The sequence below is a fragment of the Pleurodeles waltl genome, unplaced genomic scaffold (assembly GCF_031143425.1).
Source record: "Pleurodeles waltl isolate 20211129_DDA unplaced genomic scaffold, aPleWal1.hap1.20221129 scaffold_71, whole genome shotgun sequence".
Taxonomy (NCBI): domain Eukaryota; kingdom Metazoa; phylum Chordata; class Amphibia; order Caudata; family Salamandridae; genus Pleurodeles; species Pleurodeles waltl.
Window position 1 is genome coordinate 1,410,498 of NW_027150392.1, and position 15,215 is coordinate 1,425,712.

General features: G+C 46.0%; 1 protein-coding gene across 1 annotated transcript in view; it reads right to left on the reverse strand.

Annotated features, from left to right (window-relative positions):
* The window catches only part of LOC138280284 (embryonic protein UVS.2-like), a 58,377-nt gene that overhangs the window by 41,257 nt on the left and 1,905 nt on the right, over positions 1–15,215 (reverse strand). The window contains exons 3-4 of the mRNA XM_069219474.1: positions 11,844–11,971; positions 9,926–10,041 (exon numbers count right to left, since the gene is read on the reverse strand). Of these exons, the coding sequence (XP_069075575.1) occupies positions 9,926–10,041; positions 11,844–11,971 (244 nt within the window). The remainder of the gene's footprint in view (positions 1–9,925; positions 10,042–11,843; positions 11,972–15,215) is intronic.

Genomic DNA, 15,215 nt, shown 5'->3' on the forward strand with positions numbered 1-15,215 from the left:
GGGACTCCCACTTCGACGACGGGGATGATTCAAGCATGTGAATTTATGAAAGATACCAATACTGGATAACTGTAGTTACAGGTAAGTAACTTGTTTTCTTCTTTTCCAGGGGATCCTCATCAATAGTCATAAGCACTGAATATTCCCGTCCATGTGCAGGGACCCCGGAGGACATATTATTATTAAATATATATATATATATATATATATATATATATATATATATATATATATATATGTGTGTGTGTGTGTGTAGCATACAAAATAAAAGTAGTACTTTAATAGAGATATATGTTAAAGGATAAAAATGACCAATTTACATTGAGTTTTTCTTTGATTAAACTCCTACCAGTCTCACGCATTTCTGTAAGTCAGAGAGAGAGAGCATAAATTGCCTTTATTGAAGAGAAAACTGCAAGCAAATACAAAGGCTTTGTTAGCCAATAGGCATAAGAAGAAAATACTGACACCATGCCTTTAAGAACGTCAGGACCTCCTGCATCCCATCATGCCTCAAAGGTGGCAGTTAGATAAAAAAAAAATCCGGCTCCTTCAGTGAGGATCCCGGAGCACTGAGCTCTCTCAGTTTCTGACGTTTGTCAAAAATCATTTTATGAAAATAATTTTTCTCTGCTCCATTCTATATCTTTTTCTCACCCAGAGTGCAAAATAATTTTTTTCTGGCAGGAATTTCCAATATTCTCTGTCAAAAATGCATTTTCTTTTTGTCAAGTGCCCTGCCTGTGATAAAAAGAAGGCATAGACTGATCCCCACTCAGTAGGTATGTTATGTCTCCCTGATACTCATCTACCTGAACCTCGCCACCATTGCCAAAAACTCTCTAAAATGACTTTAAAAGATAGAGAGAAAATACATCTGCATGGTCTTCAGGAGAAAGAAAAAGCCAAAATTGCAGAAGGTCCTCTTCCTTCTTCCTCCAAGACACCTGCCTCTTTTCACTAAGGATTATCCAGAGGCAGATCTCGTGGCAGGAGAAAGAAAAGGAGAACAAGATCAACATCTAGAGGTAGGAAAAATACCTATGTGTTCTCCATCGGGATGGATGTCGAGAGTGCCCTCATCGCCATCGATGATGATGTCGGTGATGACCGACATCAAGAGACCCTACAACAGAACGGTCTCCACTGACATCCACACAATATCACTAGCTGACTAAGCCCACGTCGTCAAGGGACGTCCCTTTATCATCTCACCGACGCTCGATCTCAACACAGAGGAAGTCTCCATCAGGTCTCTACTGGAAGATGTCAAAGCAAGTACACCAGGCATACACTGCATCGATGGCTGACCATTTCCGTTCAACGTCGAGGCATGCTACACTGAAGACTTCATCAACGGTGCCCCTTCATCACTCGACATTGAGCAACACTTCACCAAGACAGTCTCCGTTGGCAGCAACCAGGTGCAGTTTGACATCGGGACAGGAATCTAAGTCGGCTGCAATAAGACGCTCTCTTGGACCCCCAACAAGATCCAGGTTCCTTAGCGAGACAATTCCTCCGCGCAGAGCCAGATCATGGACAAGGAGTAGATCGCAAAACAGCTCCGAAACATGATCCTCTACGCCTCCAAGAAGGTCTCGAAGGCCTTGATCTTGCCACCACAAATTTAAATCCCGTATATAGTCTACATCCCCAGGATCTTCAAAGAGGGGTTACTCACCAACACTTTCAGTCACTCCAACAATAAGAGTATCCATAATAGACGATCTAGATACATTTAATGAGGTGTTGGTGAGAGGAGCTGCTAAGCTGAACATTGATATTCTAGCACCAGCTACAACCTCTTCGGTTATCTTTGAGACCTTACATCATAGGTGTAGGACGTTGGCTCTCTATATAGTGAAGTACACTGTGCAGGGAGTCCACGGGGTCCCCAAAGATGGGTAGAGACAGAAATAGATAGGTCTCGAGCTATTTGTGGTAGTTTAGCCAAGTACTAGGCTTATCAGGGAGTCGTGTTAAGCATTTGTTGTACTCACAGAGGCAATAAATGAGACACACACACACATAAAGAATAAATCCAACCCCAATTTATAAAAATATCAGTGGCTTTTACATATGCCGTGAACCATAGCACTTCGTTATAAGGTAAGCAGTTTTCAGATTAAAAATACTTTACTGTTTCACAAATCGACAGTGCAATTTTCAGTCTTCAATGTTAGCCTATGAAGGAAAACAAAGGTACAGTTTTGCAGGTAAGCACACGACTGAAGGTCCCAGTCTTTAGGTGTTTAGGCTAGCACTAGGCAAGGTTCAGGTTGGTATCCAAGGTGCACCCACAGCGGCACAGTGGGGCTGGGTGCAGAGGTTAAAGTTGAGGTTGTGTCCAATATTAATCAATAGAGGCTAGGGAGGGGCCAAAGTTTTCATGCTGCTCACAGGCAAGTATCAGCGGGGACAGAGATCACTCTCCGGGGGTTTAGGCGAGCACTAGTGGGGCCACAAGTCAGCACCAAATTTACACCCTCAGTGGCGCAGGGGCAGCCGGGTGCAGAGTGCCAACACAGTGTTGGGCAGCCAATGCTTTCCAATGGAGATGGGGATATCTGCTGCAGCGCTTCTCTCAGGTGAGTACAGCAAGGCTAGAGGTCGATCTCCTGGTGTTGTGGTAAGTGCAATAGAGGTCACAGGGTAGCACCAAACTTATACACTCAGCGTCTCAGGGGCGGCCGGGTGCAGAGTGCCAACACAGCGCCTGGTGCCCTATGTATCTCTCTGGAGGAGATGGCTTCCAGAAACAGGCTGCAGGCTCTGGCCAGGAGGCTGGGAGGTGTCAACCCACAACTGCCCAGGTAAGTTGAGATGCCAGGGGTTTTAGGGGCACCGTCATTTGTGCCTACAACTCCTCCGGGGCTCCAGGTGCAGGGGTGTCTTTAGACATCGGATGCAACTCACCAGGCAGGTCACGTGGAGGGATCCCTCAGATTCAGGCTGCAGATGTCACTGGGGAGTCTGGCAGGGGTCATCCCACAGTGGTCTCTTGGTCAAAAGTGACGGGGACGTTCACAGGACATGTGGGCCACTTGGACTCGGGCCAGGGGCGTCGGGTGCAGTGGTCACTTCTGGTGTCGGGTTTCTTGGTTCCACAGCCAAGCTTCCTCTTCTTTAAAGATGGTTTCTTATGGACAGGTCCACTGTCCACAGATCTTCTTGGTCTTTTTTAAAGGCAGGTAGTCCTCCCAAGACATTGGAGGTCACTGAGCTGCAGGACGGTCGTCTTCTATGTGCAGATTTTCTTGAAGGCGGTAGACAGACCAGTGGGGCTGGGGCCAAGTCAGTTGTTTTCAATCTTCTCTGCTGGCGACGGCTCCAGTTCTTCTTAGGTCGCAGGAATCTGATTGAAGGGTTCAGTGGTGCCACATAAATACTGAATTTAGGGGCGTTACAAGAAGTGCCAGGCGTTAGCCAATGGGCTACTCACCTTTAGGGTGACTACATCCTTTCTATGACCACTTACTTTGTGAAGTGGCATAGCCCTAACCAGTCTAATTCCCTCCACACAATATGGAGGAATTTTAAAAGTAGTGGCCACTTCAGCTCGTCCACCCTAGGGATGGGACTGGCATGGAGTGGACACTCCTCCTTAATTTTCCCGCCAGACCTGCCACCAAAAGTGGGGTCAAAAACTGGTGGTTTGCCTCCTCCACATTCGGAGAGGCCTAGGTCTCATTTCAAAGGTGGCAAGGACTTTGAAGCTCCCTGCCCTAGAATGCCCATCTGCCTGGGAGAGGAGGTCACACCTCTGCCCAGAGCAGGGTTTAGTTCTGAGCCCTCAAAAGCACTGGCTCTCACCTCAAGGGGCCAGAACTTTGTCTAAGGTGGCTGTACTGGTTCTAACCAGTCAGTACCCACGTAGGAGTTGGTAGGTTATGCAGGGATCACTTCTAAAGTGCCCTCTTAGGGCACAAATTAATACATCCAAGACTGGAGTAAGTGAAGGTTTGTTAATATGAGATGTTTGATACCAAACATCCCTATCACTGTTTACTGGCTATGTCTGAGAATCGACAAAGACATAGCAGGGACATATCTGTTCATGCAGATATGCCCTCACATGTAGTATAATGCACCCTGCCTTCAGGGCTGGAAGGCCTGCCAGACTGTTGGCTTGCATATATTACACGCACCTGGACAGGGCACACAGGTTGTGTGCCATGGCCTGGTTTCATTTTGGGTCTGCACCAAGACACGCAGTATGCAAAGGCAGCACTGGGTGCACTTAGGTCAGAGGATCCCTTATGGTGGCTCAGTCCGTGCTTCCTTTAGTACCCCATGCTCTAGGTACCAGAGGTGTCATTTATTAGGGACTTACAGTAACAATTAAAGGTTTGCCAATTGGAAAAAACGACGGTGCAGTTATAGGGAAAGAGATCTGGCACTGGGGACCTGTTTAGAATGGACCCAGTGCACTTTCAGTGAAAAACATACCAGAAACCAAACAAAAAGTGGGGGAGGGGGACCATGTAAAAAAAGGCACTTTCCTACAATAGGTTTTCCTCAAGGCCATTATGGTACCAGGTCTTCCTCAACCAGCGATGGACATATTTCTAACTCCAGCCTCCCTTCAAGTGGCTCCAATGAGAATTTTAAAGAAATATAAGGCTCCTGATCAGGACCCTTTATTTCTACAAACTGATCCTCCACTAGATTCAGTCATTATAGCAACAGACAAGAAGACGCACTCCATTGCAGCTTTATCGTCTGTCCCCCCAGACAAGTAAAGTAAACAAATAGATTCCTTGGGCAGAAAAATGTCTGGCACATCTACCTAATTTATGAAAGTGTCTAGCGCTAGAGCATTACAGGGGCAATATCATAGGTCTCTCTGGGACTCACTGGTCTGATTTACAGAAAGCTACTGTGAGAGGAGGCCTCTTTTTGCATGGTAAGCTCCCACTTTTTGCCTGATGTTGATGTGTTCTAGAAGTTGGTAGTGCCCAGGTTCCCTGGACCAGAGCTCTTTCCCTAAATCTGTTGTGATCCTTGTCACAATTGGATACACTCTTACATATCAGTATAAGACCCTAGTAAATGGATACCCCACTACCCAGGGCATGGGATAGTATGAGTAGGCCCCTGAGGGCAGCAGCACTGATTGTGCCACCCTCTAGGGCTCTGGACCCAGATGCACCCAGCACTGCCAGTGTAGGCTGAGTGTACTGGGGCAAACCTAAAATGGCAAACTCGACATGGCCAACTTCCTGTGTGCCCTGTCCACCCTACACAGCATTTGATATGGGTAAGCCACCCCTCAGGTAGGACTTACAGCCCTAAGGTAGGGTGCTCCATACTATATGTGAGGGCATAATTGCAAGAGCAATATGCCCCCACTGTGTCCTTGCCAAACCTGAGACATAGTGAGCGAACAGAGCAGCTAATTTAAGTACATGTACTGGACACTGGTCAAACACAAGTTCTCCATTTACGTGATGGCCACTATGTACCCTGAGTTGTTTGGAATCAAACAACTCAGAATATTAAATCCAAATTGGGACCAGTGTTGGATTTAACCCTAAATGTACGCAGGGGCCATCTTAGAAGTGCCCCCTGCAAAAGCTAACCTAACTGGCATAGTTGCTGACTGGTTCCAGCCACCCTGCCACTTCCAGACTGCCAATATATAAACCTTGGGCAGAGCCATGGCTCTATGGTATGTAAAACAATGCCCTACCTGGGTGGAGGAGCTAACAACCCCTCCCTCAGCAATGTGCTACACCCTGGCGGTGAGCTTCAAAGGGCTACTGCCGCTGAAACTCGAGCCTCCAGGCCTGCTTCTAGAGGCACATGGCTTCCCTCCTTGCAAACTCCCACTTTTGGCCGGAGCAAAGGCGGGAAACCAGACAAAGGGTAGGAGGTGTGGCCTCACTGAGCATGCACCACCCTAGGGGCTTGCAGGCGAAGTGGACCCTCCATCTCAGGAAGTGGCCACTGTAGTGGGTGTAGCCACCCAAGGGTAAGTGTCCCATTGGACATTACCAGGTTCCCCCTAAAACGCCCACTAAATTCAGTATTTAATGGGTTCCCCTAGACCAAGAATTTAGATTCATCTGGAAGAAAAGAAGACAGGACCAAAGAACCCGCCAACATGAGAATAGAGGACCTGCTGCACCAGAAGAGGCTCCAAGACCCGTGCTTGCTGCACCAGAGTCCCAACAATCGCCGCTGAGGAGGAGCTGACCACTGGACCGACCTCCAAAGACCCAGAGGACCTCCAGGCTTCGCAAATAGCCTGCGCTCTCCCTCCCGAGTGGAGGCACCACTCAAGAACCAAAAGAAACCTGCAAACCGGTGAGGGAAACTTCACCGACTGGACGATAACTCCACAACCAGAAGTCACAGCCAGACCCAATGATACAACAACAAAAGCCCGGATGAGACCTGAAAGTGTGCCAAGTTTGGTGGCACAGCACCCTCCCATGGCCGAGTTGTGGCAATACCCCAGGTACTGACCAGTGCACGTCAAACATCATCAAAAACATCTCTCCCAGAGCTGCAACTGGACCAGGACGAAGCCCCACCTGAGGGACTTTAGTCACACCCTGGACCTCCTACCAAAGCACCCACAACGTCCTGCAAGACCCCAAGAAGAAGACTTACCTCCAGCTCCAAAGGGTCACTTTGCGCACAGCATCCAAGACCTCCAAAACGCCCTGCAACTGGCCGCCCTGAGCCTTTCATCGTGGGATCTGCTGTGTGCCCCGGGTCCCCAATCCCTTGCGACCTCAACAGCCCAAGGGGATCCCCAGGCACCAACTTTAAATCTGCAAACCAGCTCCTTTTCCAAGTGGCTCCTTCAGGTGGCCCTTAAAATGTATGTAAAAGTCTGAAGTATTTTTAATAAATTCCGGTCTTGAGTTATTCATTGAGTGTGTGTGGTGCACATCTCCTGGATTAGCCTAATTGCTTGACCAGCTACCTTACAAATTGGATCATTACGTGGTCTAATTTTTACCTCTGGAAATCAACAGTTGGTTGCCCTGACCCTCTGCATAGTGTGTCCAGTTTAGCACACTACATAGAGGGTCAGCCTCCTACGGCTACCCAGGGAAGACATGACTATGAGGAGATCTTGCAGCAAAGGGGTTTGGTCGCTAATCAAATAATTAGCGCAGCAGCACATGGCTCCGACCTGGTGGCGAACTGATATTCCCACACTGTCAGTGCCAGGCACTCATCATGGCTTCATCTTACTGGTCTGAAATCAGAGGTGCAGAAGCGCATCCTGAACCTTTCTTTTACCGGCACCTCATTGTTTGCGTCACACATGGATGACAACCACCAGTTTCCTCCAAACAATAAGTTCTCACTTCCCCCGTCAGCAAACAATAAGTTCTCACTTCCCCCGTCACTGTTACCCACTCCGGAGGGGTGAAGTATCACCAAGCATCTGAACGAGTGGTACAACATTACTAATGACAAATGGGTCTTAAGTATTGTAGAGAATGGATACTCACTTCACTTCAAATACCTCATTCAGCTGTTCCTCCTTCAAAAACATCTCGCCATCAGCAGAAGCTTCTGAAGAACGAAGTCTCCACTCTTCTTCGCAAGAAGGAAATAAAGGAGGTTCTATTCTCTTAAAAGGGAGTAGGAGTAAGTAGGAGGTATGTCCTCGTAAAGTAAAAAGGCTCAAAGGTTGAAAAGGCCCAAAGGTTGAATTAAGGCACATTTTAGACTTACGGCTGCTCAAAAAATACATATGCAGGGGAAAGTTCCAAATGCTTGCCTCCACCACATAAAACCCCAGCTTCATCATTGGGACTGGATGTGTTCCATCGATCTCCAGGATGCCTACTTCCACATGCGAATGCTTTTAATCTATCCTTTTGGCTAACAGTGGCTTTGAATTTCCTTGCAGTTTTCTCTTCAATTAAGGCTGTGTTTTGCAATATATGCTCTCCGTTCTTCTAATTTACAGAAATGCTTGTCTGGTAAGAGGTTTATCAAAGAAAAACTGAATGTAAATTGGGTATTTTTAGACTTTAATATAGGCTGCATAGATATATGTATATATATGTCTATTAAAGTACTAGGTATATTTTGTATGCTATATATATATATATATATATATATATATATATATATATATATATATATATATATATATATATATGAGCTCATGTGATCTGAAATATTCAGTGCTTATGACTTTGATGAGGATGCTCCTGAAAGAGAAGAACTAGGATTACAGGGAAGTAACTTAACCTTTTCACATTTTCAAGACGCCCACCACGTTACAAAGTATAAAACAAATTCAAGGTGGCCAGTCACTGCTATTGGCTTTCATAATCCCATTGTATTTTAAAAGCATCCAGCATTGGCAAAAACAATGGAGGTAATCACAAATCTTTGGCAAAGTGAGACCAGTTGGTTTGCCATGACATGTTTACGAAGCCTCCATGATCTCCCAGATGCAGGCCTGTCTGGCGGCTGGGTGCAGCACTGAGGTTCTGAAGATTACATCTTCGATGAGGCCCTGCAGGTCAGCTTGCCAGTCTGAGTTCACTGATGGTTTAAGTGCAGCATCATTGGCAGTTATAAATTTACCGCACAATGTCTGCATTTCCAGTGTTTGGAAGTCTAGATACCTTGGGACGTTGAAGCCACAACTGTCTATTCAGATTTTACTTTTCAAAACTAGTCTACAAATGCAGGCAAGGTAGCAGATCTCCATTACCACGACTGTAAGCCGTCCTTATTTCACAATACTTGTCACTGAGTGTAATGCAAATATGGATGTTCCTTTAGTGGTAATATGCGATGAATTAACTTGTATGCCATGGATCCAACGTAGCACCCACCTTCCACTAATCATTGCTTTGGCTCCAACAAAATATTATTATGCCCTGCTGTATGATCATGTGCAGTCCTTCTTAAAGGAGAGCTACTGATGCAACATAAATAAAAATTGAATACTAGGAAAATATTTGTAAAATGAAATAGCAAATGTGAGTGAGAGGGTGTGGCGGGACGGTTTCAGCTGCGATCTCGAAGCCGGGGGAGCCGGGTTTGGGTATCGGCATTGGCGAAGGCTCCACATCCCCGTGCCTAGGCCCTCACGGGTGATTTGCTCCGATTTACAAATCCTGGATTATTGTTTATTTATATTATTTCCCATGCCATAGCAAGCACTGGTGCCATAGAAGATGAATCTGTTATCTATAATGTTAAAAACGGTTTGTCAGCAGCTGCAGCCTATATTCTTCCTATGATGATATGCTGGGAAGACAAAATATGCTAATTTGTAGGGAAGGAGAGGGATGATACATGCCTGCTGGATTGTGGGAAGGGCACTACATTTCTACACATGATCTGGAGCTGCTGGATCATTGAGAGGTACTGGAAGAGGGTGAAAAGGAAGCTGGAGGCAGTGCTGGGATTTATTTTAACCAAAAGTGCAAGCATCCCCAATCCCAAGTAAAGCTAATATAATGTAATATGTAGGGGTAGGGGCTGTACCCGCTAGACGATGGTTGGGCATAAGACAATAGAGAGAACTATTGGAAGCACAAGCCCCACCTTTTCTGGTCCTAAGTTCTAAGTTCTAGCTGCCTTGGACTGGATCAGAATGTGATGCTTTCCTTCTCTGGAGGCCTAGCAGTATTTGGTTGAGATCGGGATCTACAGAAGAAGGGTGGAGGGCTGAAGTACCAGGAGCAAATGTATTAACATTTGTACAAACCGTAGTCCGTAACCCCTTTGCCCCATGCCATCCCTAGGCATTTCAGAGAGTAATTGAGTCTGGGCTTTATTTTGGCTCCTTTTCCCATTTGCCACCATCTATTTTTGTTTCATTTCTAGCAAGTAAAACGTCTCCCTGGTCCATGGGCTAAATAATAAATTACAATAAGGCTCTTTTGTGCATTAAGTAAACCTCATTAGCTGGAACAGTAAATGTCACCTGATTTCCTGGAAGCCGGATCAGCCATATACAGCTGCTCGCGCCCCGGGGCAGGGATGTGCTTGGGGTGAAGCTAATGGTTCCTCTTGGGTTCATGAGCACTGTCCTGCAGAGACCTGGAAGAGGAAGGGTTCACTTGGTACAGAGCAACCAACTCACACTGTCTATCTGAATTTGCGCGTGGTTGTGCATGGTTGTATTCTAAGTGCCCCTATTAATTTGGGGCTCGGCGCAATCAGTACTTTTAAAAATGCCTACTTTGTCGTATATTTGCCACCCAATAAATAACATGTATGCTTAACTATCAAAGAAGTTGTAATGCTAAGTTGTAAATCTTTCAGCGAGACAACTTGATACATGCAGTTTTGCCACTCAACGTGTAACAAATTGACAGCACGCAACATTTTTAAGTCATTGTTTTTCAGATTGCTTTGGATTGCTTTTCTGTGTGAAATATGTAGAAGGCCTGCTACAGAGGCATAATTTGGAGATAAGTTATAATGCATTAGATGTTAATGTTATGTCAAACGAAATTTAAACAGTGCAAACTGTCACCCATAAGCGTATCCTGGCGCTAGAGAGATTTAACAACAGGTTTGTGGAATACAAAGGGCCAGATGTACAAAGCCTTTCACTGATGGCAAACAGCCCATCGTGCCCTTTGCGAGCAGTAAAATGCTTTTTGGCAAGTACCTGCCCTGTTTTCCAAGTTGGTAGCCTATTACCGACTCGCAAAATAGGGTTTGCAACTCACTATTAGGAGGGGGCATGCCAAGGGCACCTCTTGCTAATAACGAGTAGCACTCTTATGTAGGATCGTTTTGCAACCAGGAATGATGTTGCAAACATTTGCAGTTACTACCACCTTCAAGTTAGTGCTAAGCAATTTGCATTTGCATTTTTGTTTTTGAAAGGCATCCCGTTTCCCTTTAAAGGAAACAAGTTGCATTACAAAAAAAATGCATCTTTGAGAAAGAAATCACAGACATGGTGGTCTGCTGACCTCAGCAGGCCACCATCCCTGTAGTTTTAGCCATTCACAGTGAGTCGCAAATTGCGAGCTGCCTGATGAACATTGATGATTGAATATTGGTCCATTTGCGGCCCAGAGGGAATCAATAAGTGTTTGCGCTTTCCTAATACCAAATCGCTAAAATTCGCTATTAGGAAATTTCAGTCCTGTGATTTCATACGCTTGGCCCAAAGAGAGGCAGATTACACGAGAAGGGCACAGACAATCTGCAAGATGAAGGTAAATGCAGAATAATTTTATGAAGAAAACGGATGTAGAAAAAATGTGACTTCATTTGGGAAGAAATAGAGTGACTGGCCAAAAGATTTGATTCACATAAAAGCGATTAAGGCCGATGGTTAAACATCGAGGACCATATTTATGTGCCCTTTGCACCACCATTGCGTCACGTTTTGTGTCTCAACGGTGGTACAAACCTTTCAGTCATATCTGAGGCCACGCAGAGCATTTCTGCAGCACACATAGAAAAAGGAAAAAGCCTCCCAGGGTTGTTTTTGTGCCCAAAGGATCCCCTTCCTGCACAAAAGCAATCATACCTACAACACAGACACTCTGGCACCATGGTGCCAGGGGGCCTGTTTTAGCGCTGGGCAGCCAAAATGGCACAAACGCAGTGGGAAAGGGCAGGTTTGCACCGTATTGCTTAGATATGGTGCATTCATGCCCTTTCCCTTTAAAGCAGAGCAGCGCACCAAGCTGACATGCTGCGCTGCCCTGTGTCAAAAGCCCGTAAATCTGGGCCTGAGTTCTCAACGAAGTGTTGGTGCAAAGATGTCTTTGGTAAGGGAGGGCTCCTGCTAGGGAGGGCATAGTCATAGGACAGACAGCATGCGAAGGCGCCCGCACCACCACAGCTTCAGCCGCCAGGTACACAACGCCACTCACCGCAGCTGTAGAGCGCATTGATCTTGGCCACATCCAGGTTGCTTATTCCAGCCCTTTGTCCAATGCGAACAGTGGGGTCAGGCTTGGGGACGAGTGTGCTCTTGCCAGGTGTGTTAGAATATGCAGTCCTGTTGGGGAAGTAAGAATATTCATCTGATGGCCAACATACTGGACAGAACAGTGTCCTCCATAGTACAGCGTCATTATATAACATAGATTAGCACAGCGTACCACCCCCACTTTTCCTACCTATTGCTCCCACGTTCAGCACTGGAGCTTCTTACAGCAGTTGATGTTATATACTAAGGATTAAGCAGCAGATTTAAGAGCCCCTAGTGCCTCCTTGCTCCACATTAGCATCTTTATTTTTTTATGCTAATGTGGCCCAACAAGACAAAAATTGCTGCACCATATTTACAAAGCAGTGCAATGCATGCATTGCGCTACTTAGTCACCCTTTGCACTACATTATGCCTGTGCCAGGCATAATATATGCAAAGGAGGCGTTAAAAGGAAGCACACCGTTGTTTACAGTGGGCCTCAATGGGCTTTGCAGGATTAGCTTCAAAATGTTTCACGCTAATCCTGCAAAGCTACAAACTAGAATCAAAAATTATGGCGCTAGTTCCCTAGCTACCGCCACGGTGCGCTGTATCTCAGATACGGTGCATACATCGTGGTGTGAGGGGGCACTAAGGGGCGCAAGAAAAGTGGTGCTGCACTGGATGCAGCGCCACATTTTTTAAATCTAGCCCTAAATGAGCTATCAATTGCACTGCACTTCTGAACTCCACTAAACCTGGTCCTCTCATGTGATGCAAATCAGTGATTCGGTGAAGGCTCCCTAGGAAAGATATAAACACCAGAACTTTTAGTCCTCCTTTTATCTTCAGAGCAAACAATCCTGCCCAGGTGCCCCAGGTGCGATGTGGTCTGATGAGGAATAGCTCAGCATTTCTGCCTTGCCTCCTGCATCCCATAACACACCTGAGATATGCTCTTGGTGCTAATCCCGGTTACTGTTCCCAGGTCATCGCCCATATCTACACCAAGCCATTCTAATCCTCACGGTGCAATGTTTAACTACACGTCCAGTTTCAGCGGGGCAGAGCGTCTTCTTACTTGGAGTAGTGCATCACCGAACTGTAGTCGGAAGGCAAGTCCAAGGTGTTCGCGTTTATGTTTTTGTCAAGGTTGGGCCATTGACCTGCAAACGACTCAAGCAATATCTGTTTTTATACTATACTGCTGCTTTTTATTACATTATTTGCAGACACAGAAATTGGTACTAGGTTACCATTTTATATGTTTTTTTAATTATAAGCTTCCCAAAAAATATCTTCATTCTCCCACTTCTTCATTTAGGATTCGTTAATATCTTTATTTTATTTTCTTCTTTTTTCCCATTATAGATTGTGAAAGTGCAGTGCCACACAATGAATGCGAGTGTGCGTTACAGTGTGTTGACTGACTAGCATAGCTGTCAAGATTTCAGATTGCTATGTGTGACATTTTCATAATTTCAGTGTCATTATGAGTGACATTTCAACAAATAGGAGTGACGCTTTCTTGCAAGCAAAATGCAGCAATGAAGACGAGGAAAACATATAAATATCAGAAATTACACCCATCTGATCAATGGGTAACTGCTGCAAAGCACCAGAAACGGAAGGCCACTAACCTTGCGCTTTTCACCGACTGGGCCCCGGGTTTTTCTCTGTAATCAACACTGCAGAGGAGCATCCTACGCATTGGACCCAGCCGAGTATCTAACAGCATATGAGAGATGCCCCAACATGGATCGCAGAATGCATATATGCCTGTGAGATCATGTGACAGTGATCACGGCTACCCAGCCTCTGTTTGCGGAAGCAATGAAAGGAGCTGGGCAGGTTCATAATTAGTTAAAATTGCCCTCGGTCCTGATGACAACCAAGTTGGCAAGCCATCACATAGCAGTCTGATTGCTCGGGCATTACAAACAAGAAGGGGCATTTTTACAAGGGACCGGCACATCGGCTGTTTCCTTGCACCCACCCTAACAACACCATGGTATTGCTGTATTTACAATACAGTGCACCACGGCGCATGTTAGGACAATAGCGTCAAAATATTTGGCGTTATTGTACTGCTTTACTAGACTAGTGCCAAAAATGTTAATGCTAGTCCAGCAAAGCTCGGGGAGTCCCGTGGGAAATAGCCTAGCATCACTGGGCAGGCATTAAAAAATTACGCTAGAATGGCGCAGTGAAATCTTGTAAATTTGACTGCGCCATTTTTTTGGGCATCCCTGCAGGAGAAGCCCCCCCCCTTGCATACATTTTACCTGGCACAGGTATAGTGTGACGCAAGGTTTACAAAGTGACGCAATTCTAGCATTGTGCCACTTTGTAAATGTGGCGCAGGGTTAGGGCCTGTTTAGTGCCTCTGTAGCGTAAAAAATGTTTACGCTACAGCAGTACTAAGGGGAGCAAGGGGCTAGTAAATATGCCTGAAGTTTGTTAACAACTTATTTATCAATCAAACTCTAGCTATTGCAGAAAAAAATAAAGCGGTCTAGAAGACATTTATAATTTAACTATATTCAGCTCTGAGTGACTGTCGCCTACGGCATGAGCAGTAAGCATGGCTGCATTGTAAAGCCGCGAGCGGGAGGCACTCATTTAGGTCACAGATAGGAAGTTGTAATTTATTTTAAGCTTGACTGGTGCTAGAGATTGTTGTTGACCGTCCACGCGCCACTCACGGCGCTATAACCAGGCAAGTTGCACAGCCACAGTTAGTCAGTGGCTAGTAGTCGCATCCCTCTCCCCGCAACACCCTAAAAAACTCGAGTTATTCAGTGCGCTAGTAACGCAGCTGAAAAAGTGAGCAGATCAGAGACAGACTGCGTGACTCACAGTACAGGGGCGCAGGCAGCTCAGAATGGAGCTTGATAGCTGCAAAGTTAGCACTTGTAAACATATTGTGTCTCACTGACCTGACTCTCAGCGCACTTACTCGAGGAAGAGGACAAGCTGGCTTTGGACCAGCTACGGGCATGCGAGCAGCCAGCTCTGCAGTGCCATGATTGTGTGCCACAGCCAGGCAGCAAGCACACAACGGCAGTGCAGCCAACTTTATAAGAGAAACTGGGCAGCGGTTCACTGACTCGTCGCGCCGCAGGAACCCGACCTGCCTATTAAATCACATGATGTGCAACCAACTCTGCATAGCCATTGGGGCGCTGACTTCAATCCGTCCTCACCAGTGATATCACCGCGCGTGTCCTTAGTAACTTAGTCAGATGTTACATTGTAGCACCACTCTCTGTGCAGATGAGCTTACCAGCTGAGCCAGAGCGCCCCAGGCCTGCCAGAAGAAATGCACACT